The 22,260-nt window shown below is 47.0% G+C and overlaps 2 protein-coding genes across 9 annotated transcripts in view; one reads left to right on the forward strand and one right to left on the reverse strand.

The window, feature by feature from the left end:
- MITF (melanocyte inducing transcription factor) overlaps window positions 1–8,428 on the forward strand; it is a 122,435-nt gene extending 114,007 nt beyond the window's left edge. For all 8 annotated transcript variants that reach the window (XM_040075888.1, XM_040075891.2, XM_040075893.2 and 5 more), the window contains 3 exons: window positions 430–505; window positions 1,570–1,717; window positions 3,772–8,428. In XM_040075888.1, coding sequence (XP_039931822.1) covers window positions 430–505; window positions 1,570–1,717; window positions 3,772–4,173 — 626 coding nt within the window. In that variant the 3' untranslated portion in view covers window positions 4,174–8,428. The remainder of the gene's footprint in view (window positions 1–429; window positions 506–1,569; window positions 1,718–3,771) is intronic.
- A 5,956-nt stretch (window positions 8,429–14,384) lies between these two features.
- On the reverse strand, window positions 14,385–20,974 carry LOC120758374 (2-epi-5-epi-valiolone synthase-like). Its single transcript, XM_040076552.2, has 5 exons — window positions 20,802–20,974; window positions 17,883–18,516; window positions 16,012–16,245; window positions 15,115–15,367; window positions 14,385–14,482 (listed from the first exon to the last, which is right to left on the reverse strand). The coding sequence occupies exons 1-5, from the start codon at window positions 20,972–20,974 to the stop codon at window positions 14,385–14,387; spliced, it is 1,392 nt and encodes a 463-aa protein (XP_039932486.2).
- Between the last annotated feature and the right edge of the window lie 1,286 nt (window positions 20,975–22,260).

Raw genomic sequence — 22,260 nt, forward strand, 5'->3', positions numbered from 1 at the left:
AAAGTAATGCAGGAAAATTGGTATTTAAATTTGAATTTTGGATCCTCAAAGTGCTGCACTTGAAGGACTGCTTTAAAAAAGAGGCTGTGCTTCTTTTCTCTTTTTCTGTCTTGAGATTTCCTTGAGCATCTGAATATTCATCTGTTAATTTGTCTGTGATGCTTATCCCTAGAAAAGTGTTCGCTTCTCGGTCATTCTGATTTTTAGTCTCAGTTAAACTCTGCGACTTCAGCAGCCCCAAAATTTACCATATAGACAGAACTCTTGTTTTAGTGTGTCCATGTGTAGGAGAGCAAAATAAATTATCCCTGGATTTTAAGCTTCAGGCATGCATTTCAGTGGTGCTTAAAGAAATCTTTGATAAAACACTTGATAAGTTGTAATGAAGTGTGAATATTACTTGTAACATTTGTGCTGTTTTTCCTAAAGTTGAACGAAGAAGAAGATTTAATATTAATGATCGTATAAAAGAGCTGGGCACCTTGATACCCAAATCAAACGACCCGTAAGTACAACATGCCCAGGGAGACTGGGGGAGGGAGGAGGCAAAATAATCCCAGGGGAGAACAAGAATTTACAAGAACCCTCCCAAAATTCCTATGTTTCCTGCTTACTCTTAGCACTCTGATGGCAGAAATGCTTGAAAGGTTCCATTGTGTTTTTTGAAGATTTTTTTCGAGGGGTACATTTTCCCCCTTTTGGAAGCTGCTTGTGTTTATATTCTCTGATTTTTGTCTCAAAGCTGGACTTTATTCTGGGAGTGACTGGCTGCCTTACCAGAGGCAGAGTTGTGACGATGGGAAACTTTAGCTGGTCTGGTTGCTTAGATGGTTGCATGTCTTGCTGAATGATTTTTTAAAATTAATTAGATGTTAAAGCTTGACAAGACAGGACTGGTCCCTGTTTGAGTGAAAACGGAGGGCAGTTTATCTGTGAAGCCCCCACATTTCCCTTCCCTCCAAGGGCAAAAAAAGAAAGAAAATAAAGAACGTAGCTGTGTGCTTGTTCACTGATAATTTGTGAGTGTTTGTTGCAATTTCCCAGATGTTCTTTACTATAATTCTACAATGATTTTACTGTTTTTAGCTTGTATTTACACTTCCCCAATGCTGATTCAGTAGCAGGGAACCTTCCTTGCTCTGGAGTCTGAAAGTTCACTTAAATCTGAATCAATGCCCTGGGATGATTTTGGGGAGATTTTCCAGTATTTTAAGGCACTTGCTCATGGAGCAACTGCAGCCTCCTCTGAGGCCAGTGAGACAATATCTCTCAGTACCAACCTACAGGACCAGTGCATCTTTGTGCTGACAGTCTGCAGTAAGATGTTTTTTGCCTATTTAGAGAGAGCAGGATGATGTGAGGAGATGGTGATGCAGCAGCCTCTCTCTCTCTCTCCGAAGCAAACGTGCTTCCCAAGGGCTGTGCTCCAGCCCCCTCTAGTGCACTGCAAATGCCTTCTGTACCCACAAACTTGGGATAAATAGCTGGGTGTTATGTCTGGATGAGGTGCAGTCACAGGTACAGAGGTGAGGACAGAGCCTCACCTTGTCCTTTTGTGTTGTTCCGAAGTGACATGCGCTGGAACAAGGGAACGATTCTGAAGGCGTCGGTGGATTACATCCGCAAGCTGCAGAGGGAACAGCAGCGCACCAAGGAGCTGGAGAACAGGCAGAAGAAACTGGAACATGCCAACAGGCACCTGCTGCTCAGAATACAGGTTTGCTGAGACATGAGCTGCCAATGCTCTTGGTGTTGCAGCGTGTGATTGCTGATAGTGGTGCCTTTGTGGGGTGCACGTTAGAAGGAGCTAACGTTTAAATGAACGGCAGGCAGTGCTGAGATGCCTGCAGAGATTTTTCCAGAAAAAGCCAAAGATACCTTTGTTTAAAGAAACAAAATAGAAACCTAACACTCTAATAAAAGCACTTTATGAGTGGTCTGGTTTTGTTCTACCATTGCCAAACCATACCATCAAAAAGATTTATATGGCAATACATTTTTCTGTTTGTCAGGTCTAACGCACTGGGACTTCATGTCTCATGTAGTTGTTGATAGTCATGAAACTAAGTTCAGCTGTTTGGGAGTCTTCCCTGCTGCCTGGAGTCTGTAGGACTGTACAACAGTTCTCCTCAGCACTGAGAAGCCGTAGGTGGCATGAATGTTTTCTCTGTGGGTTGTTAGATTCACCCAGGTTCCCGGTGTTCGGAGCTACATAGAAATTTAAGGGTGAAAACTCCATTTCTCTAACTAATTCCTTTGTTTTCACCTCAAGCTGGATAGGAAACCTTAACCTTGAAGCCAGCAACTTCCTTTTTTTTTTTTTTTTTTTTTCTGGATAGCCACCCCTCTCTATAGAAGGGTAATTAAAGAAGTGTACCAGAATTGGGTGCTAGAACACCTAACATGTAGACAGCGATATCCCAGATATCTGCGTGTTGCTGCTCCCCTGCAGCACGAACAGCTGAGCTCTGTGTGCAGCTGTGGCCTGCCAGGAGACCCCTCAACAGCCCAGCTAATCCACCAGGGAGATAATGAAGCTGCAAATACCTGAGAGTCAAGTGTGGAAGTAAACAGCTTTAAAATAGAACAGGCCAAGTTGAGCCTCAGCACAGTTTTGTACTCGGTTGAGCAATCTGCTGCTAGAATTAGATAATAAAAACACACAAGGCTTTTGCAGAGTGGCATCAAGCAGTGGTGTTTTCAAAGCTAAGTGAGGTCATAATTTTTAGACGTCTTTCATCTTGCTTTGTATTACCCATCTGCTCTGGCTCCTTCAATCAAAATACCATAAAAACCAGACCCTTGAATTACAGGCAATACATCTGGCAGCAAATAAGCTCAAGTGTGTGTTTTCCCTTTTTGCGTTCATTCTGATAAAGCATGGAATAAGGAACTCCTGATTCTGGCACGTTAGCTGATGGAAGAAGTGCTTCTTCTCCTCCGATCTTGCCATTACAAGCTTGTTTTAGCCTGGAAATGATAGAAAAGGGTAATAATCAGCCTCAGTGACAGAAGTATCTAGAAAGAGCACAATCTCAGCAGGGACTGTGATTGCCTAATATAATGCAGAAGTAGAAGCGAAACAACTCTTTTACTGATGTATTTGTGAGAGGGCATTTCTGTATGATTAAATGTGAAGAGTGGATTTAAGCTTTCCATGGAAATTTGAAGAGTCCTGGCTCTGTGTGAAGCCTGAAACCTTCCTGTGACTTCCTTGTGATTTTTCTGCACAGGAATAGTGTTGTTGCTCGGTTTTGATTGACCTCTCCCAGCTCTGCCAGACTTGTGGAGTGAGAAACGTCCCCTCCAGAGTCTCAGCAGGGATCGATAAAGGATCACACAGACACGCTGTGCCTTCACATACTTTTTAAAAATTACTGAACAAATGCTTCTGCTATATTTTTTTTTTTCCTATTTTTAAATGTTTTCCTCACCCTACCTGATGCCAAACCTGCCTATCCTGGCGCTGGTTTGAGAAGAAGCCTGAGGGGAACATGTCTGTGCTGCAGGGTGCTGGGTTTTGGCTCTGGTGTAGGTGCTGAGGAGGAGTGTGAAGGGCCTGCGTGGGGTGGTGTTCACCCACCTCTTCAAGACTCTGCTGTTCAGGTGAAAATCTGCAGGGCTGGAATGTGCAAGGTACAAGCACTTGTCACTGTGGGAAGGGGAGGAAATGTGTACAGGAGAAGGAAACTGGAAGCTGCAAGACGAGCATAAAACGGCAGATTTTACTTCCAGGTTTTCTTTTAATTTGCCCCTTGTTCTCCCTCACAGGAACTTGAGATGCAAGCCCGGGCACACGGACTGTCCCTTGTCCCATCTACAGGCCTTTGCTCCCCTGACATGGTCAACAGGGTCATCAAGCAGGAGCCTGTGCTGGACAACTGCACCCAGGACATGATGCCGCACCACGCAGACCTGTCCTGCACCACCACCCTGGACCTCACTGACGGCACCATCACCTTCAGCGACAACCTGGGGAACGTGACTGAACCAGCTGGCACTTACGGTGTCCCTGCCAAAATGGGATCCAAACTGGAAGATATCCTGATGGACGATACCCTCTCCCCCGTGGGAGTGACTGACCCGCTCCTCTCCTCCGTGTCTCCTGGGGCATCAAAGACGAGTAGCAGGCGGAGCAGCGTGAGCATGGAGGACACTGACCATGCTTGTTAGCATCTGTTGGCACACCTTTCATAAACTGCTTTGGTTCTTGATCAGTAGATGAAATCATTTACCTTTTGTAGAGTTTTTTGATTTTTTTTTTCCCCCCCCTTCCCTTGTGCTTCATCGGTGTGTGTGCGTGTGTGTATATATTATATATATAGGATTTTTTTTTTTAGAATTTTTGTGAAGAAACTTGTATATTCTATTTTAAAACTACCAACGCCTCCAAAATATTGTACAGCATATGTACAGAATCTGTGAACTGGATTCGCCAAGAACTTTGAACTGGTCAAATCTACTCAAAGCAATAGAATTACAGATGAAGAGTCTGTTTCTACTGGGGGGGAGGGGGCAATTGTAGGATTGTAAATGCAACCTATTTACTTGGAAACAAAATGTAAAGTTTAAGAATGTAAAGAAACAACAACAAAAAAGTCCAATTTGTAATTGTATTAATTGAATAGTGCTGCCTTAAAGATACAGTGTCCCTCAGATGTTGGTGTTACATGACAAGTGTTTAGGAAAAATACCCACCCGACTTCACTCAGAAAACAAACTAAACCCAAGTGTTAAGACATCCTGATTGTGTTGATTGTGATATAAAATGCTGTTGCTGAAAACTGCAGGGAGATGTGAGTGTCTCAGAGTGTTGTTTAATTTTCCTCTGAGCTGATTTGGTTTTTCCTTTTGATCACGGTTCAGGTTTTTCCTCTTAAATTTTTATTTTGTTTTGTGACACACATGGATGGCTTTGCCAGTGGTAAACCAAGCAGGAGCACTGTAAGTTGGGATACACTCTTTGGACAAAAAAAAAAAAAAAATTATGCATATTATCAGCTGGGCACATTATGTTGTACATATCTAATTGGCTTTATTTTTAATTGCATTGTACAGTTTCTTTTGATTTGCATGGATTCCTTAGTTATCCTCAATTTTTTTGTTTTAAATTTATTTGTATTTCATTTGTAAGATTTTTGCCTCTTAATATTGCAGCGATTTTTTGACATTTTTAAAACTCATTGGAAGTTTTCTGCGTTCTTTGTAAACACTTGAAAGGAAGCTTTTATGCAGGGTTCTGTGTTTTAAGAGAGATTTTGAGAATATTTTGTATATTACAGTCTCACTTTGAAAATGTTTTTAAACGCATTTAAGGTAGAGTAAAAATCTAGATTAGGTAATAAAACAACTCTGTAGAGAAACTGAACTTACATATTTATTTTTAGTGATACAGAAAAAAAGTAGTAATATGCTTGGAAACATAACTATGTAGTTAATATACCCGTTAGAGCAATTCATGTTCTATTTCAGCACTGGGGCTGACATAAGAGATAAAAAAAAAAAGAAAAAAAACAAACAAAAAAAAGGAGTAAATTACTGTATCTGCAAATAACTGTTACTTGATAACAATGTTATTAATTTTTAACATGCAACCATGTTGTAAAAGTAGTTTCGGTGCATTATCTACTCAAGTGTAGTCCTATGCAATAACGGTAGTTTTCCTTGTATTATATCCAGCCTAGGTGTTCCACGGAGGTGACAGGTGATGTTCCGAGCTAGACGGAGGGAATGGAATTCTCCACGGCAGCCTACAGCTGACTGGCAGGCGTAGCTCGTTCAGAATGAAGTGCCTTAAACTCTAGTTGTAGTCTTCCTCGACTAGCACTGACTGAAGTGTGGCGTAGACAGAGCTTTAGGGTGGTGGTGTGTAGGGCCTTGAGGTGTAGCATGGTGCCTACGGATAGAAAACCAGAGCTTCCCTTTCTCCTTTGTGCTACACTGGAAATTACATAGGATGAGTGCAACGGTGAGTAACTTGAGTGCCAGTTTGGCCAGCTTTCCATGGAAACCTTGGGCTCGGCAGGTAGTGTTCAGAAACCAAATGTGAACTGGGTTGGCCGGGGATGGTGATGGGAGTTCCCACGGCGCAGCTCGCTGAGCCCTCTCCCAGACATTTCCCCAGGGGAGGGCTCCTGGTGTCCCCTGCCTGTCACCGCTGCTGTGGCATGGGGGACAAGGGCTCCTGGTGTCCCCTGCCTGTCACCGCTGCTGTGGAGTGGGGGACAAGGGCTCCTGGTGTCCCCTGCTTGCCACCGCTGCTGTGGTGTGGGGGACAAGGGTTCCTGGTGTCCCCTGCTTGCCACCGCTGCTGTGGTGTGGGGGACAAGGGCTCCTGGTGTCCCCTGCTTGCCACCGCTGCTGTGGTGTGGGGGACAAGGGCTCCTGGTGTCCCCTGCCTGTCACCGCTGCTGTGGCATGGGGGACAAGGGTTCCTGGTGTCCCCTGCTTGCCACCGCTGCTGTGGAGTGGGGGACAAGGGCTCCTGGTGTCCCCTGCCTGTCACCGCTGCTGTGGCGTGGGGGACAAGGGCTCCTGGTGTCCCCTGCCTGTCACCGCTGCTGTGGAGTGAGGGACAAGGGTTCCTGGTGTCCCCTGCTTGCCACCGCTGCTGTGGAGTGGGGGACAAGGGCTCCTGGTGTCCCCTGCTTGTCACCGCTGCTGTGGCATGGGGGACAAGGGCTCCTGGTGTCCCCTGCTTGTCACCGCTGCTGTGGCATGGGGGACAAGGGCTCCTGGTGTCCCCTGCTTGTCACCGCTGCTGTGGAGTGGGGGACAAGGGCTCCTGGTGTCCCCTGCTTGTCACTTGTGCTGCCAGCACAGGGGGCTCAGGCTCAGTGGGGCTGTGGATCTCTGGGTCTGTGTTCCTGTCACTTTTCCCATGGCCGTGTCCAGCCCCCCCTTCCCGCTTCAGCCGCCAGCAATGCGTTAGCGTTGATGCAACCACAGGATTGTGGCTTTTTTTTTCCCCTTTTCTTTTATAGTTTTTGAAGGAGGAGCAGGAGTTGGGTTGTGATGATGCCTCTCCCCCTCACCCCAGACAGGTTTTTGGGAATATGTCTTTCCTAGGGTAGAAAAGCTCTGGCCCAGGCAGGAGCCAGGAGGCTGCTGTGGTCACCATGGTCCTGGGGCAGGAAATGCTCCCAGTGCCTGCAAGGCAGTTCTGAGTCAAGTATGGGGTACAGGCTTCTGGTGCTGCTGTTTGGATGGGGTGACAGGTAGGAAAATCAGGGCTGTGGAAAATGCTTGTAGCTGTAGCTCAGGGCTGTGTTGCCCTTCCCCAGAAGATGGGGCAGCTCTGCAGTGTTGGTACAACAAATCGGGGTGTGCGTGCTGGAGTGTAGTAACTGAGAACCACTGAATGTATTGAATGAGGCTTTTGGTTTGGTGCCTGCCCCGGGCATTCAGAAATTCAAATCTAGACTGTGGTATACGAATATTGTTGAAGCTTATGTGAAACCACTGGTACTCGCTGACAGCCATGACTTCTGATTTTGGGCTACATGCTGTGTGGAGGCGAGTTAGGATTCAAGGCCAACCATTCCATCAGGAGCTGGATTCCTTGGCAGAAGTCTCCGTGGTCTCAGCAGCTGTGGCTGTGCTGTGTGCTCCTGTAGCTTGTGTTTTCTGGGGTAACACATAACTTGGCCGTGCCCTGCTGGCTCTTCCCCCCGTGTTTCCTTAGGTTACAGCCCTGCTCTGAGCCTGCCCGCCCTTGGAACGGTGACACTGCAGCGGGGACACCTCTGGGAGACACAGACCCCCAGTGGGTGCTGGTGGGAGATGCCTTTGCCCGTTCGAGCGTGGTGGAGGGCGTGGCTGTGGCGTTTCGCAGGGCTTGGTGGCAGAGGACAGAGGCAGCAGTCACAGGCAGGGTTTGGCACGGGCTAAGGTGGAGTGAGATGGACAGAAGTTGTTGCCTGCTCTGGTGACAGCGGCACGTGTGACGCTGGGCAGCGGTGGCTTCCCTGAGCGGGTGGATGGGGAACCGACCAATTCTCACTTTGCCAAAGCCGTGCGGCAGGCGGGGACGTGCAGAGTACCGTGAAGTTCTTCCTTACTGCTTTTGGCCTGTAAAGCAATATTTAACTCTTACAACCTGTAAAAGCAAAAAGAAGGTACATAAGGAAAGCACAAAGCACAAAATAATGCACTTACATTTATGTTGTTTGACATAAAATGCACTGGGGGGGAAGCTGATGTTGATAATAGTATAAATACCTATATTTCTTGAAAAAGTGACATTAATTACTGCCTCTTGCTATGATGCTTGGTACTGTAATGTTGATATTCATCTGCTGTTGACTGCAGCAATAATTTGTGTATGGTCCATAGCACTGTAAATTATGGATCAATATTAATGTATCCAATGAAATAATTTGAACTGTTGTTCTTGATAGATGGATTAAAGCATTTGGTTTTTCACATACATCTGTGTAAGTCACTCGTTTTCCATGTGAGTGGATCTTGTTTTCTTGTGCATTTGAAGTCCCTACAGTGCTTCTGTGTCTGTGGCTTGGCCGTGGGTGTGTCCATGTCCCTGACCTGGTGTTGGTTGGCATCCTTGGTTCCACCAGAGCTGTCCAGTTGTGTTCGTGTGGCAGTCACACAGGGGAATGAAGCTGCACACCAGACCCCAGCTGGGCTTTGCAAATACATGCCAAAATGGAAAGACCCAGAGCTTATGGTTTAGAGTAAGGAATAAAACAGGTGGATGTGGAAAAACGTGATTGCCTTTCTCCCCTGCCATGGGCTCTTGTCATTTGCCTCCCTCCCTCCCTGCCCTTTGCAGCTCATCAGGTGCTCTGTGAGGTCTTGTGGTACCTGTCTTCCTTACCTTGCTGTCACTCCTGAGAGTTCATCTGTCCCCAGCAGTCCTGCACAGGAGGACCTCATCCCCTTCTCCAGCTGACCTGTGCATGGTAGGATCCCCATCCCCTCTGCTCACTCCCCCCTAACCTGTCAGCCAACATGCAAACAGCTGCTCCTGGCTTCTGCTCTGGTCTTGTTCTGTCTTCCCATCTTCGTTATTTCTCCCTGTCTCTGTTGCTCTCATCCCCTCTGGTCTTGCTCTTCAACTCCATTGAATTCCTGCTCTCTTGCTGCAGCAGCATTGGGGGTTATTGAGTGTTGTCTCAGGGGCCTTGAGCCCTGAGTATAAACAGGAGTACTGAATTTGACCAGTGCCTTGAAACTCTGGTACCTATTAGAGTAGAAAATACCTAATTCAGTTGGATTAAAAATTACTAGCTACATTTAAAAACCAACCCAAGAATGCCTGACTCTACTAGGACTACAGCTGAACAACCCCACTCCCTCTTTGTAGAAGGTACTTGAGTGAAAGCTCATGAGTGTTTCCAGCAGGTTTTGTGATGTAATTTCTATTAGAATGTAGTAGTACTGCATTAGAAAATCTATTTATTAGCAGCCTAAGGTATAATTGCTATTTTAAGTTTGAGTTCCTAGATGGATATTGACTTTGCTTTTGGTGGTCTGTTTGTTTGTTTTTGGTTTTCTGTGGTCAGCTTGGAGTGAATTTCTTGCTGTGGGTGGCAGCACCTCAAGGTTTTGGCTGGGTTGGAGAACCCAGGAGGAGCAGGAAGAGCACCCATCATGGGGATATTGGCTGTAGGCAGTAGCTCTGTGTCAGTGAAGACTTGGTGGCAGCTCTGCTTAGAAGCCTTTCCAGTTGTGTTGGACAAGCCTGAAAAATTCAGTGCAGGATAAGAAAGTGGATTTTAAAAGTAATTCCAGGCGTGCCTGGTGTGGTCTGTTCCGCTGGGAATCCCCGTGCCTGGCCTGGAGGATGGTGCAGGGCTCAGCTGTGTGGTGTGGTGTGGTGTGGTGGCACAGCAGGACACTGCCATCGTGTCACCTCGTGCTTTCCTTCCCTGGAGCCCCGGGAGCCCCGCAGCTCCCCAGGCTGGGAGGGAGGTGGTGATGGTTCTGCCTTGGTGAGTTCAGCAGTGCTGCTCCTTGGGCTCTCACGTCTGGGGGTGGTCCCAGCACTGAAAGTTGTCCTACGCTGTTGCTCCAGCTCCTTTGAAATACACTTGTTTAAAATTACAGGGGAATGGCTTGAAGAAGGGCTCCTGAGTTATTAAAATCAATGAGGCTGGACAGGGAGCTGGCTCACAAGTGAAATGCCATGTGCAGTGAGCAGTGCCGTAGTGTTTCCTGCGACCTTCACCCTTCCTTGAAAATGCTCCTCTTCCAGCTCAGTTTTTGGGAGTAATGTTCTTAACAGGAGTTGTGCTCTGGCATCACAGAGGGAAGTGATGGTTCCTGTGGCAGACTGTCCCCTTTGTGTTAGTGCTGTCCAAGAGCTGTGCGAGGAAAAGGAGAAGGCTGCTATGGTCAGCAGGAAGAGCCGGGGCATAAAAATATTTTTATCCAATATTTATTGCATGTAAATATTTATTGCATGTAAATACCGATGGTTCTTTTATGTATATATATAAGTATACACATAGGTTAATGTCACCACAGGGTTGATGCACTAATTGAGAATGCTGCCTCAAAGCAGGGTTTGGTGGATGGGGCACACGGCTCTGCTCTGGTCCTGCTCAGATGCTTTTCCTGCTCTGTTCAGCAGCGCCTCTCCAGAGCTCCCTGCTCCCTCTGTCTTTCCTCCTGCGTGCCTGTGACCGCCGCAGGAGCTAGGCTTGAATTAAAAGGGGGGACCAGCGCACTCTTGTGGGGCTGTGTCCTTCCCAGCACAGACCCACCGGGCGCGGATTCCTGCGCTCCATCCCGGCAAACCCACCCTGCTCCAAGGCCAGTGGTGATTTACTGATGCGATTTGCAGGTTGTTTTCTGTGAAAGCAGTGTGATTTACTGGTGCCATGTGCAGGTTGTTCTCTCTGAAAGCAGCGTGTGATTCCCACCAGGGGTGTTGGCTCCAGGCGGGCAGGCACAGAGAGAGGAGCGGGTGCTGTACAAGGAATGGGGCACTGCTCTTTTGTTCAGTTTCTTCAGCCACTTCAAATGCATTTAGTCAAAATCTTTTAATGTCTTCAAGATCTTTGGTCTGATTCTCATTCTACACTGAGTGCACTGAACGCTGCTGTTCACTGGGCATGAGTGGTTGCTGCTCAGATACACTTTATGCATTCCAGAACCCCAGAATCATAGACTGGTTTGGGTTGGGACTTTATTAATAATTTCTCTTCTTTTTTTCCCCTGCTGAAAAGCAGTTTATAGAGCAGGTTGTTGGAAAAAAAAAAAATTACTTCGGCACTTGTAAAAAATAAAATAATTCCTTATTCTCTGACCACTAAAGTAGTTTTGTTCAAACAAATCTATGAAGGACTTGCACTGCAAGGACTCAGCTGGGACTTTCTGCTTTTCTCTTTGGAGTAATGCATCATAAGAGAATAGGCAGAGATCTTAGGTCTAATATAATAGTTCTGTTTGAAAAACAGAAACTAAATCAAAGCTGAATAAATGGAAAATAATTAAGTCCATGCTAGACAGTAAAAAAAAAAAAAAAAAAAAATGCACCTCAAACAATGAGAGGTATTTTAAAAAGTCAGTGTTTTATTAATAATACTTTCCACTCCTTTCCCTTGATCTTTTGATGACAAGCCTGGCAGAGGCACTTTTTATCAGACACTGAAGCAATTTTGCTGCTGTCATGTGCCTTTCTTGATACACACATATTAGTCACGCAGCCGTTTTATGTTCTTTAGCATATTTTAATATATAATTAAAAATGTGCCTGTCTGCTACCAAGCAACCAAGCACATCAGGGGCTGATTGTGTTCTGTCACCCACAGCAGAAGGGAGGGTAAAAAATAATAATAATCATGTGTTCACTTTTCAGTCCGAATTGTGCTTCGGCTCCTCGGATGTGTTGTCACAGACACAACCACTGGCTTCTGAAGGCAGAGGCAAGGCCAGCAGAGGGGAATGGCTGGCAGGTGACCCACAGCCAGGTCACTGTCACCAGTAACACATCGGTCCTGGATGCTGAGCTTTTAATGTGCAGGTGTGGTTTTGTGACTCTTTTGAGTTCAGTTCACCTCAACCCCGCTAAGCTGCACCTCGGCTTTCCCTGGAAATGAAGTGCCAAGTGCCTTTGGCCTTCTGAGAGTCTCTCCCCAGACATTTAAAATAAGCAGCTCAAGTTGGTGTTTGTACTGTACTTCCTCCACGGAGGTAGATGGGAGTAGGACACTGTGCTGCAGGACGCTGACTTGGGCAGGTGATAATCCTGTTCTTCGTTCATTTCTAGGTTATCTGGTGTTTGAAATGGCCCACACAGCTGCTGGAGAGGAGGAGGACCATTTGTGAGTGTGCCCAGGTGATTGCTGTAAGCAACATTAAATGGCTCTCAGCACCTTTGCCCCTCAGACTGCTGTCCCTGGGGCTCTCTCATGCTCCCAAAAAACTGGGGTCACGGGATGTTTCAGGTTGGAAGACACCACAGTGGGTCATCTGGTCCAACCTCCCTGCTTCATCAGGGTCATCCCAGAGCACAGGATTGTGTCCAGAGAGTTCTGGAATATCCTCAGTGAGGGAGACTCCACACCCTGTCTGCACAGTCTGTTCCAGAGCAGTCACTGCACAACAAAGAAGTTCTTCCTCAACTTCAGGAGGAACTTTCTGTGCATCAATTTCTGCCCGTGTCCTCTTGTTCTATTGCTGAGCAGAGCCTGGTCCATGCTCTGACTCCACCCTTGAGACACCCCTGGGCCCCCACCTGCTCTCCTATTGCCCTGTCCCTGTCTGTTCCAGCAAAGCTGCTGGTGCTGGTGGATCCCCAGAGAAAGCAGTGATGCTTTCCCCATGCAGTGGCTGCTGTCAGAAACCCACAAAGTGATCCTGTGTTTGATGGTCTGGGAAGAGGAGACAAGTTCACTGATATCCTCAGCCCTGGGCTTATTTAACTCTGGGAATTATGGATTTATTTCTAAGAAGTTGTGACTCTGAGGATGTGCTCTAAAGTTCCTTGGTAAGGTGGTACCCTCTGTGTGAAACCCTGTCCTGAAAGTGGAGAGATGCACTGCTCTGGAGAAGGCTGAGCAGGGCTTTCTGTGTGGCTTTTAAGCACCTCTTCTCCAGGCTCAAGAGGAAGAGGGATTTATTTTGTCAGCCCTATGCCACATTTCTCCAGTCTCTGTCTCTCAAGCAAGTGCAAATATACTCAGGCACACACTGTGGGCAGCAATGCAACCATTAATTCAAAAGTCTTTCATTTTTAGTAGCTTTTATTACTTTAGCAAAACAGAAGCCAGCACTTCAGCACAAACCAGTGTGGGAAAAAAAAAAAAAACCACCAGGGGAAAAACCAAATAATGTTGTAAATAATTCAAAGGCTGTCTGTTGATTGCATTTCCTTTGATTGGACCTCCAGGGAGAAGGATGGCATTACTTTTACTTTTTTCACCATCAGCATCCATTATATAATCTGCTCTGAGTCTGCCAGGATCCTGGGACGTGACACTGAGGCTGCTTGAAGATGGTGAACTTGCTTGGAGTCCTCTGATTTCTCTTGGTTTTCCCCACCTGGCCTTATCTAAGCAGAAGAGGCTGAGATGGGAAAGGAGCCAGGGTCTGACAGGTACGAGGAGCCCTGTGGCAGATCTGGGGACACCAGGGGCTTCTGCAATATTCCCAGGAGCCCAGTTTTGTTCTTAGGCAGCAGCGCTGCAAATTGTGCCCCGTGTCCCACTGGTGGCTGGCAGGGGTTACAAAGAGAAACCACCACATCCATTTGGGCAGCAAGAGGAGTCTTGCCAGCATGTCCTCAGTATCTGAGAGGACAAGGCAAAGGGCTGCCAAGAGACAACCCCCACGTGCTTCACAGCAGCGATATTTACAGACCTCTGTCTCATGATGGTGCCTCTGATCAGAGTGTGTCATTCCCTGGGTGAAAAGGCTGGCAGATGAGCTTCTTTGTTTTGCTCTTTTGGGTGAGAGAAAACAAGGAGAACACCAAGAAGAAAAGAATGGCCAGTGGAGGCGATAACCTACTTGAAATATTTTATATAGCCCAGGAATTTTTCATGGTGCCATACCATGGTCTATGAGTCAGCTACAACAGCTCGAGTCAGGGGTCCAAGCACAAGCAATGGTGGGATACCAGTGGCAAGGGCCATGGCAGACACCAGCCTGGATTAACTACAGGATGAATAATCCTGCTCATTTTCCCTGAAGGGAGACTGCTATGAACTACACTACAGGCACACAGTGCTTTCACTTCTTCAGCAATAATAGATTCCCTTTCAAACAAAGCAATTGAAAAAGGTAAATCACATCAGATGCCAATACTCTGCTTGCTCCACGCAGCTCTGGGGTGTATGCATAGTATATAGTATAGTTTCACGGGTGCTTCTGGATTTATCTTGTTCAGAACTCAGTTCTGCCCGCTCCCTCACAGCTCAGGCCTGGGGCAGGACTGTCACCTTGGGCTTGCAGTCCTTGACCCACAGCTCGTATGCTCTTTCCAGGGTCTCTTCACTGGTGTCATTGAATATGTCTGGAAAATAAGAGTTGTAGTTAATAAGACATCCGGAGGAACTTTTCCTGCCTGCACACACTGACTGGCTGTGGCAGAGTCACTGCAGTCTGTGAGAGACTTTTGTCTTGTGTGTAGAGACTGAGCTTCATGGAAATGGTGTGAAAAGGAAAGAGATACCAGACATCACAGCCTGGTCCCCTGCAGTGCTTTTGTCTTAGGGGTTGGTTGGCTTTTAATTTTAAATCTTCTGAGTATTTCATCCCTGATATTGAACACATATTATTTAGTTTACAAATATTGGTTCTAGGCACAGTAAAAAATTAAATTCCTTTTGCCAAGGGTTATTTAACCAATCTTTCCAAGCATAGCAGAGGAATTGTTTTTTCTCTTTTCCCTTCGCTGGCTTGCCTGCCAGAGCACTGCATTTCCCTTTGCAAGGCGAACTGGTTAATCACAACGCAATTAATTAGACCTCAGTCCTTAACAGAGTTCTGGGGCTGCTACACGGGAGGGATCCTCTCTCTCCATGGGCTTACCGAGATGTGAAAAAGAGCACGAGAAGCGCAGAGCTGCGAACCTCAGAGCCCACTTCCCAGGACACCACAGCCCGCCCATGCCCCCTCGGGTCGGGGGGCTCCCTCGGGCGGTACCTGCCACGCCGAGCCCGGTGGGCAGCGGCATCCGTGGCTGTCCCCCGCCGTGCTTGAGGCGCTCCCGCAGGGCTCTCTGGATGAGGGGCCAGCTGCAGCCGCTGTGCCAGACCGGCAGCTCCAGGCCCCGCATGCACTGCAGGATCTGCTCCTTCTGCTCGGCGTCGAGGAGCCCGCGCGCGTGGGCCACGTACGTCATGAACGCCATGTCGACGTTCACGGCTTCCCCGTGCATCAGCGACGGCAGGACCCTCTGCAGCACAGCCAAGGTGGGTGGCGGGGAAGGTTTGGGGTGGCAAGAAGGGAACAGAAGGGGTTTATTTCTAGGAGCGTCCCTGGAAATCGACATTTGGCTCACTGCGGTTGCTGGATGTTGGCGTCTCGTAATTTACAGGTTGCTAGGATGATCTGTTTCGCACATGATTAATCGCAGCTAAAATCTCCCATAGGGATCTGGGGTCTAATTCTACTTCCTTCTAAATCACTGAAAAAGCACCATGAGATGGAGGGATGAGCTCTGAATATTGGATGAGGTGCAGGTGTCCCCCCTCATTCCTCAGCGGCAATTTCCCCCCAGCAACATGGGCTGTGGGCCTTTGTGCTGTTACAGTTCCTGATGTTGATTTCCAGTGGCTTCACTGGAATTTGGTTTTCTTTGAGCTTCAATAAGTGCCCAGGAAGAAGCCACAACTTGAGTGAGGTCTGAACTGGAAATGGGTGGGCATGTGGGGGAAAAGGGGCAGGAGAAGGAGTCCCTTTGACACCAGGCTGGCATGTTGGGTGATCTGGGGTAGCACGTGCAAGTCTGAGTTTATTTTAACTAATTTTGCAAGGTTTTCATGCAGCCTATTGAATTTTTTTTTAAGTGGGTATTTCAGTATAAAGAGTGTCACTCACCATTTCCAGCTCTGGGCTAATAAGGTGGCCAAAATCAACCAGTCTGTCCAGGTCATCCTCCCAGAGGTTGGGAGCCAGCTCTTCCAGCATGGTTTCAATGGCAATCCGGGTAGTCTGCAGTGCCGCATCCCCATGGTGAGCCAAGCCATTGCAGGACTGGAACTTGGTGTCCAGCAGGTATTTTCCATGGTTCTTGAGCAGGTCAAACAGCCCTTTGTGTTTCATGAGGGCCATCTGGGACAAGGAACAGAAGAGACAATTAAGGATAATTGTCTGATCCTTGCATGTGCTGTTGGAAACTTTAATGTTTCAATAGGCTGGACTACAATAGCATGTTATGCACTAGTAAAGAAACACCTGCACCTGTGGTACGTGAACAGAAGGACAGAAAGAGTTTCTGTAGACACAGTTCCTGGTTAGCACAGATATATTTGGGATGTGTTCAGCAGGTCTCTAGGGAATGTGACCCAGCGGTGCCACACATCATCTGCTGTGCTGAGGGAAGGTGTGTGCAAAAGGCAGCGTGGAAACGCCCAGTGGGACTCTGGTAGAATGGCAGAGATGATGGGAGCACTGGTGTGCAAGTTCCCCCGCTGCTGGGCAGCTCTGCCCGTGTTGGGGGGCTTGCTGTGTGCTCCCACAGCCCAGCAGGTGGTTTGTGATGAGCTCTGGTTATTTGTGTGCCTGGAAGGAAACTCAGGACCGGATGGTGGCTATCCCCAGGACAGGGACTGGGTGGTGGCCTGTCCCAGGACAACTCTCATCCAACTTTTGGGGTTGCTCTTTGGGCAATGGAAGGAGGGAAAACACTGCAGTATAGAGAATATGAGGGTTTAGAAGTCATGTCCTTGTTAGAAGTACATATTTTTTCAGTCCCTGAATCAGGCATTAGCCCCCCACTGCAGTGGGGAATGGTGACCTGAGGGTTTCACGGTGCCTGCCAGAAACCTTCAGATATCCTGGGGATTTCTCACTTGCAAGCACTGAAAATTGCTGTTGATGAACTCATCTCTAATACACTTTAATAGCTTGAACTCTGCTTTATCAAAAGTTTCCAAAGCTCTCCAGACATAAAGCCATTTACTGTGCACTTTCCAGGTAATTTTAGAAGTAGAATTTGCCTCTCAGGAGATTGATTGACCACACTCGACATACCCACTGGGGTTGGTGCAAATGATCTTGCAGATTATTAATCCCCATCATAATGAGCCTCAGACACTCTGCCAGGAGTTCATTACAGAGTGCTATGGATCAGCCTCAATGGAAAGATGAGCCTTTTCTTCCCTGGTTTTGCTGTGTCTCCTGTGAGATTTTCTGTGTCTGGCTGTGAGTTTTGGAGTTTCCTCCGCAGGGTTAGCACTGGACATTGAGTGTAAGGGATGTCTTAACAAATTTAGCAGCTGTAAAAATACATATATATAGACTCAATGAGAGCTAAAAGTCCCCAAGCACCCTTGATGGCCTACCTTGATTTCTCTAAGTTGTTTGTACAATGCCATGGATGCTTCTGGACAATCTATTTTTCAATATTTAAGAGGGGCAAGAAAGATTAGGACAGATATTTTAGTAGGGTCTGTCGTGATAGAACAAGGGGTAGTGGTTTAAACTGAAAGAAGATAGATTCAGGCTAGTTGTGAGGAAGACATTTTTTACAATGTGGGTAGTGAAACCCTGGAATGAGTTTCCTAGAGGATTGGTAGATGCCCCATTCCTGCAAATATTCAAGAACATGTTGGATGGGGCTTAGAGCAACCTGACCTAGTGAAAAGTATCCCTGCTCGTCACAAAGGGATTGGATTTGGCGACCTACAAAGGCTCCCTTCCCATTGTATGACTTCACCTTTGAAAAACGTAGTTGAGAAAGTTCATACCTTTAAAATCTCCCCGAGGCCGTTGGAGATGTGTCGCCGGGGGATGCTCTGGATGAAGGACCTGTCCAGGAAACTCGCCACTGGTGGGGTGTAGCCCCCGAGCTTGTTCTTACACTGCAGAAAGTTCACCCCGTTCTTGGCCCCCACGCTGGCATCCACGTAGGAGAGGAGGGTGGTGGGGACACGGATGTAGGGCGTGCGTCTCCGGTAGAGCGAGGCGGCGAGCCCGACGATGTCCAGGCACACGCCCCCACCGATGGCGATGATGGGCTCCGTCCGCCGGTCCAGGCTGAACTTCTGCACCTCGTGCAGGATGTTCAACACCAAGTCCATGGATTTCGTTTCCTCGGTGGTCGGCAGGGCGAGGATTTTGTGCTGGACGTTGTTCTCTTGGAAGTATGCTCTGACTTTGGAGCCGTAGAGTTTGTCGACGACTTCATCTATGACGATGAAGCGCCGCAGCTTCCTCTTGCTGGCGGCGGCCAGCTCTATTTGCTGGGGGTCTGTGATGTGACCCCAGAGCAGAGTGGTGTTAGAGGGCTCCAGAATGTCGTATGTTTCTACCACTTTGTAGCAAAAATAGATGGGAGCTTCGATGATCCAGGAAATCCCACCTTCGGAGATGCACTCACCTCTGGCAAGGATCAGAAAACATGGTTTGAAATCACTGTACTCCTAGTTTGACCTTTGCATGTCTGAACTAGTTTGAGGATGAGCTGAGAGGTGAGGAATGCAGAGTCTCCTACCCATAAACTGCAGAAACATGGGGCTGTGAGGGTGGAACACCCCTCTGGGTGGCAGGGCTCAGAAATTTTATTTGTGGAGAAGCTCTCTGAGTTTCTAGTGAAGCGTTAAATGTCTGAATTCCTACACAGCATTAAAAAGACACAGTCCAGAAGGGCTGGGACATGTTTTTCACGCTAGAAAGTTGAAAACCCATAAAGAAAGAGCCAGCCCAATCATTTCAGCTTCCAAAAAGGGAGTGGAGAAGAGTTTGCCAAAATTTTCCATATTTATGGAGGAAGCATCCTCTGACAGTGTATCTGAGGGATAGGAGTTAATTTATACCTGTCTATCTATAAACAGCCACAAATCTCCATTCAGACCAGTGTTTCTACAATGCTTTAGCTGACCTTGCAGATCTCTACCTCGAAATAGATGTGATAGAAATAGTAAGTACTCCTGGAAAGGGAAAGTAAATGATTTGGGGGTTGGGAAGCATTTCCATACTGGAGTTTTCAAGGGTAAACGAAAGCCAAAATTAATTATCTATCTAAACTAGGGAAAAACACAACCCTACAGCCCCTTCCTTCTGTAGGATGGGCAAATCGGGGAAAAAACAAGTTGAGAATCAAAAAAGAGGAAAAAAACCAAAAAAAACAGGCAGAAGGAAATAGCAAAATGCATTTTGAATAAGACTGTTTCTTGAGCTGCATTTCGGTAAAAAAATGAGTTTCTGTGATATTCATTGGGTAATCAGATTTCCCTGCATGCCCAATTTCTTTTCACATGCCTGAACATTCACTTAGAGGTCAAAATAGATGCTTCTCTGCATTCTTTACCAAATAGTCTCTAAGTTTTAAGCTCTTAAAGTCTCTAAGCCTTAAACTCGATAGTTGTTAAAGACAACCAATGGGGATTTACACTTTCTAGAAAGTTTCTTCCTGGCTTTTCAAATGTGGTATCAGAAAAAACATTGTTGTGTACATTTCAGTGCACCATCTCATAGCTGTACTTAACTCCATGTGCATCCAACTCTGGTGTGTGACCCTTCTAAGAGACAGGATGGTTTGGAATATTATTTGGTGGAATCAGCTTTGCGTGCTGGGTGGTGCAACCAATACCCACTGCAGCCCCTCTGTTTCACAAAAATCACGGTGAATTTGAGGCTGAACATGGCCTTGTGGGAGCATATGTCAGCTGAGGATTTTTCTGGGTTTTCTTGGGCCCTAGGCTCATCCTTCTATTGACTGAGGTCAGCAGGCTGTTTTTGGGTCTGCCAAAGTCCTGCTCTACCTGCTGCAGCTCTGCCTGGGTGATGCTCGCACACGGTCACTGCCAGCGGTGGTGAAGGTCCCTCTGACCTGGCTGAGAAAAGGGTTAGACTTGTGCCATTAAGACCTGAGTGTGACAAAGGCTGGAAGATTTCCAACATGAAAAAGAGAGCTGTATTAAGAAAGATCTGCATTATGAATGGGGCTCCATGTGCTCGTGAAAAGGAGTATCCTGTAATTAAGAGATAATTAACTGGAGAGATGTACTATCAGCAAAGAGCTGAATGTATCCCTGGGGGGAATTTTTGTCTCTGCTCAGTCTGAAGCAGCATTAGGTGACTTCTGCAGCTTGAGAGATGTGTTTAGGGTTTTGCTCCTGTCAGTGACAGTTCATTTTTTTCACCTACCCATTTCATTTGTCTGCGACCACCTCTACAAACCCATCTGTCTCCCATGCCTCGGTGTGAGATTTTGCACACACAGATTGCAGCTTCACAGAAGTGGAGAAACAGAGCCCAAGCACAGCCCACAGATGTCCCTGTGTAAGCTTTTCAGAAGTTTAAAGAAAATTCCTGTCTACAGAAATGGAGGCTGTTGATAAAACTCCCTCTGTAACTCCGAGCTGTGTTGAGGACCGCCTGTGCTGCCATACTGAGAGTGTTCTCAAGGACATGTTCACAGGTTTGTACACATAGGTCAGGCTGGATGGGGCTTGGAGCACCATGGTCTAGTGGAACGTGTCCCTGTCCATCACAAGGTTTGGATTAGAAGACCTTCAAAGATCCCCTCCAACCTGAACTATTCTGTCATTCTGCAATTCTGTCATTGAGGGTTGAAGCCGCCACGGCACACAAGATGGTTTTTCCATCCCACCAAGGAGACTGCCCAGTTTGGCTGGCCAGAGCAAGCTCCTTCCTATACTCACATTTTTGCCTCAGAGAGAGTGATCCCATCCTCGTCGTTGGAGAGGGCTTCTCCCTTCTTGATGCGGCACCACGTGCTCTTGACTCGCACCAGCTGGAAATCCGTCTGCCGGGGCTCCTGGGGCATGGTGGCTCCTGGGACTGCTGGAGGACACGACTCTTCTGTCACCAGCATGCTTGCAGAAGGTGAAATCTCCTTATCCAGAGATCTCCCATCACTGGGTGCCTTTGAGGTGCTTTTTAAAGGCTCCAGGGTCACCCGGCATTGGGAGGGGAGGTCTCGACTCCATGTGAGAGACTAATTACAAAACTGAGATTACCTAAGCTGGGATGCATGTTAGGGGTGGCAGGAACGTCTGGAGACACGTGCCACTACCAGGATGCGGTTGTGTAATCGGCTGGTTTTATAATATTCAAGATGTACCATAGGAGTTCATACATTAGCTTCCAACATGATGCCCTGCAGCAAATCTAAAGTTATGAAAGGCAGTTTCTGTGATTCTTCACATCATTCAGGAACTTCCTTTGCTGAGCAGAGCCTCTGATCTGGATGCAGCTCTAAGCTGCTCTTATGGGATGAGACAGGAGCAGAAGCATTGGGGATCAATACCAGGTGGTTAAACCTCTTTTGAGCTCACACTCCTGGGATTCTCCTGAGCTGAGGAACAAAAGTTATATATATAATATATATTTCAGCTTTTAAGATGAGTTTTAAAAAATTATCAGAGAGGATTTATCTCCTGAAGGGCTGTTTGGGGCATGAGCTGAGTTTTGCTCCCAGTGTGACTCGGGGATGCACAATTTGCTTTTCCATGTGATCTTCCAGCTGGGGCTTTTGGAGGGCCCCAGGCTCATGTTGCCACACAAAGTATTCCCTTGGCATACAGCTCTGTGTGCTGAGCACAGGAGGATCTTCCTTTGATTTCACCAGCAGTGCCTGAAGGCACAAACCTGTCTTTGCCACCTTCTCAGCCATGTTTCTGAAAGCTGTCATTGTTCAGAAACAAAGATCAAGAAAACCAAAATCAGATGTAAGAGCAGAGGCAGGAAAAAAATGTGTCTTAAAGAACCCATTGGACAATGCTGTGTCATTGATTTGAAGGCTTAATTGCAGACAAACTCACTTTGGAACCTTCATCTATCTCAAAATTCATGTTGAGAAAGAGTTGCAAGAAAAATCTCCAAAGTTGTGTAGCCGTGCTCCAAGAAGAGTCTAACTCATGACTCCAGTCCTCACTGCTGGCTTCATCTCCAGATGGCAAAGTGCTTTTTAATGAGGACAGGCTGTTAACCCCATTTTGTAGAAGGAAATAGAGTCCCAGAAGTGAAACAACTTGCCCAAAGTCACCTTAAAGCTAGTGTGTGTGGATTAGATGGCACACTAAAGCTTGTTGCTTGTTTACCAAATACTCATCTGAAATTTTAACATCCAATCTAAATACAATTTTATTGCTTTCTGCA

The sequence above is a fragment of the Hirundo rustica genome, chromosome 12, assembly GCF_015227805.2.
Source record: "Hirundo rustica isolate bHirRus1 chromosome 12, bHirRus1.pri.v3, whole genome shotgun sequence".
Taxonomy (NCBI): Eukaryota; Metazoa; Chordata; class Aves; order Passeriformes; family Hirundinidae; genus Hirundo; species Hirundo rustica.

Excerpts from the sequence above, each read along its gene's own strand:
- LOC120758374 (XM_040076552.2), bottom strand. The coding sequence starts at position 20,974 with ATGCTGGTGACAGAAGAGTCGTGTCCTCCAGCAGTCCCAGGAGCCACC. Across the intron at positions 18,517-20,801 it reads ACTCTCTCTGAGGCAAAAAT|AGGTGAGTGCATCTCCGAAG; the intron begins GTGAGTATAGGA and ends GATCCTTGCCAG. Across the intron at positions 14,483-15,114 it reads CACCGGGCTCGGCGTGGCAG|ACATATTCAATGACACCAGT; the intron begins GTACCGCCCGAG and ends CTTATTTTCCAG.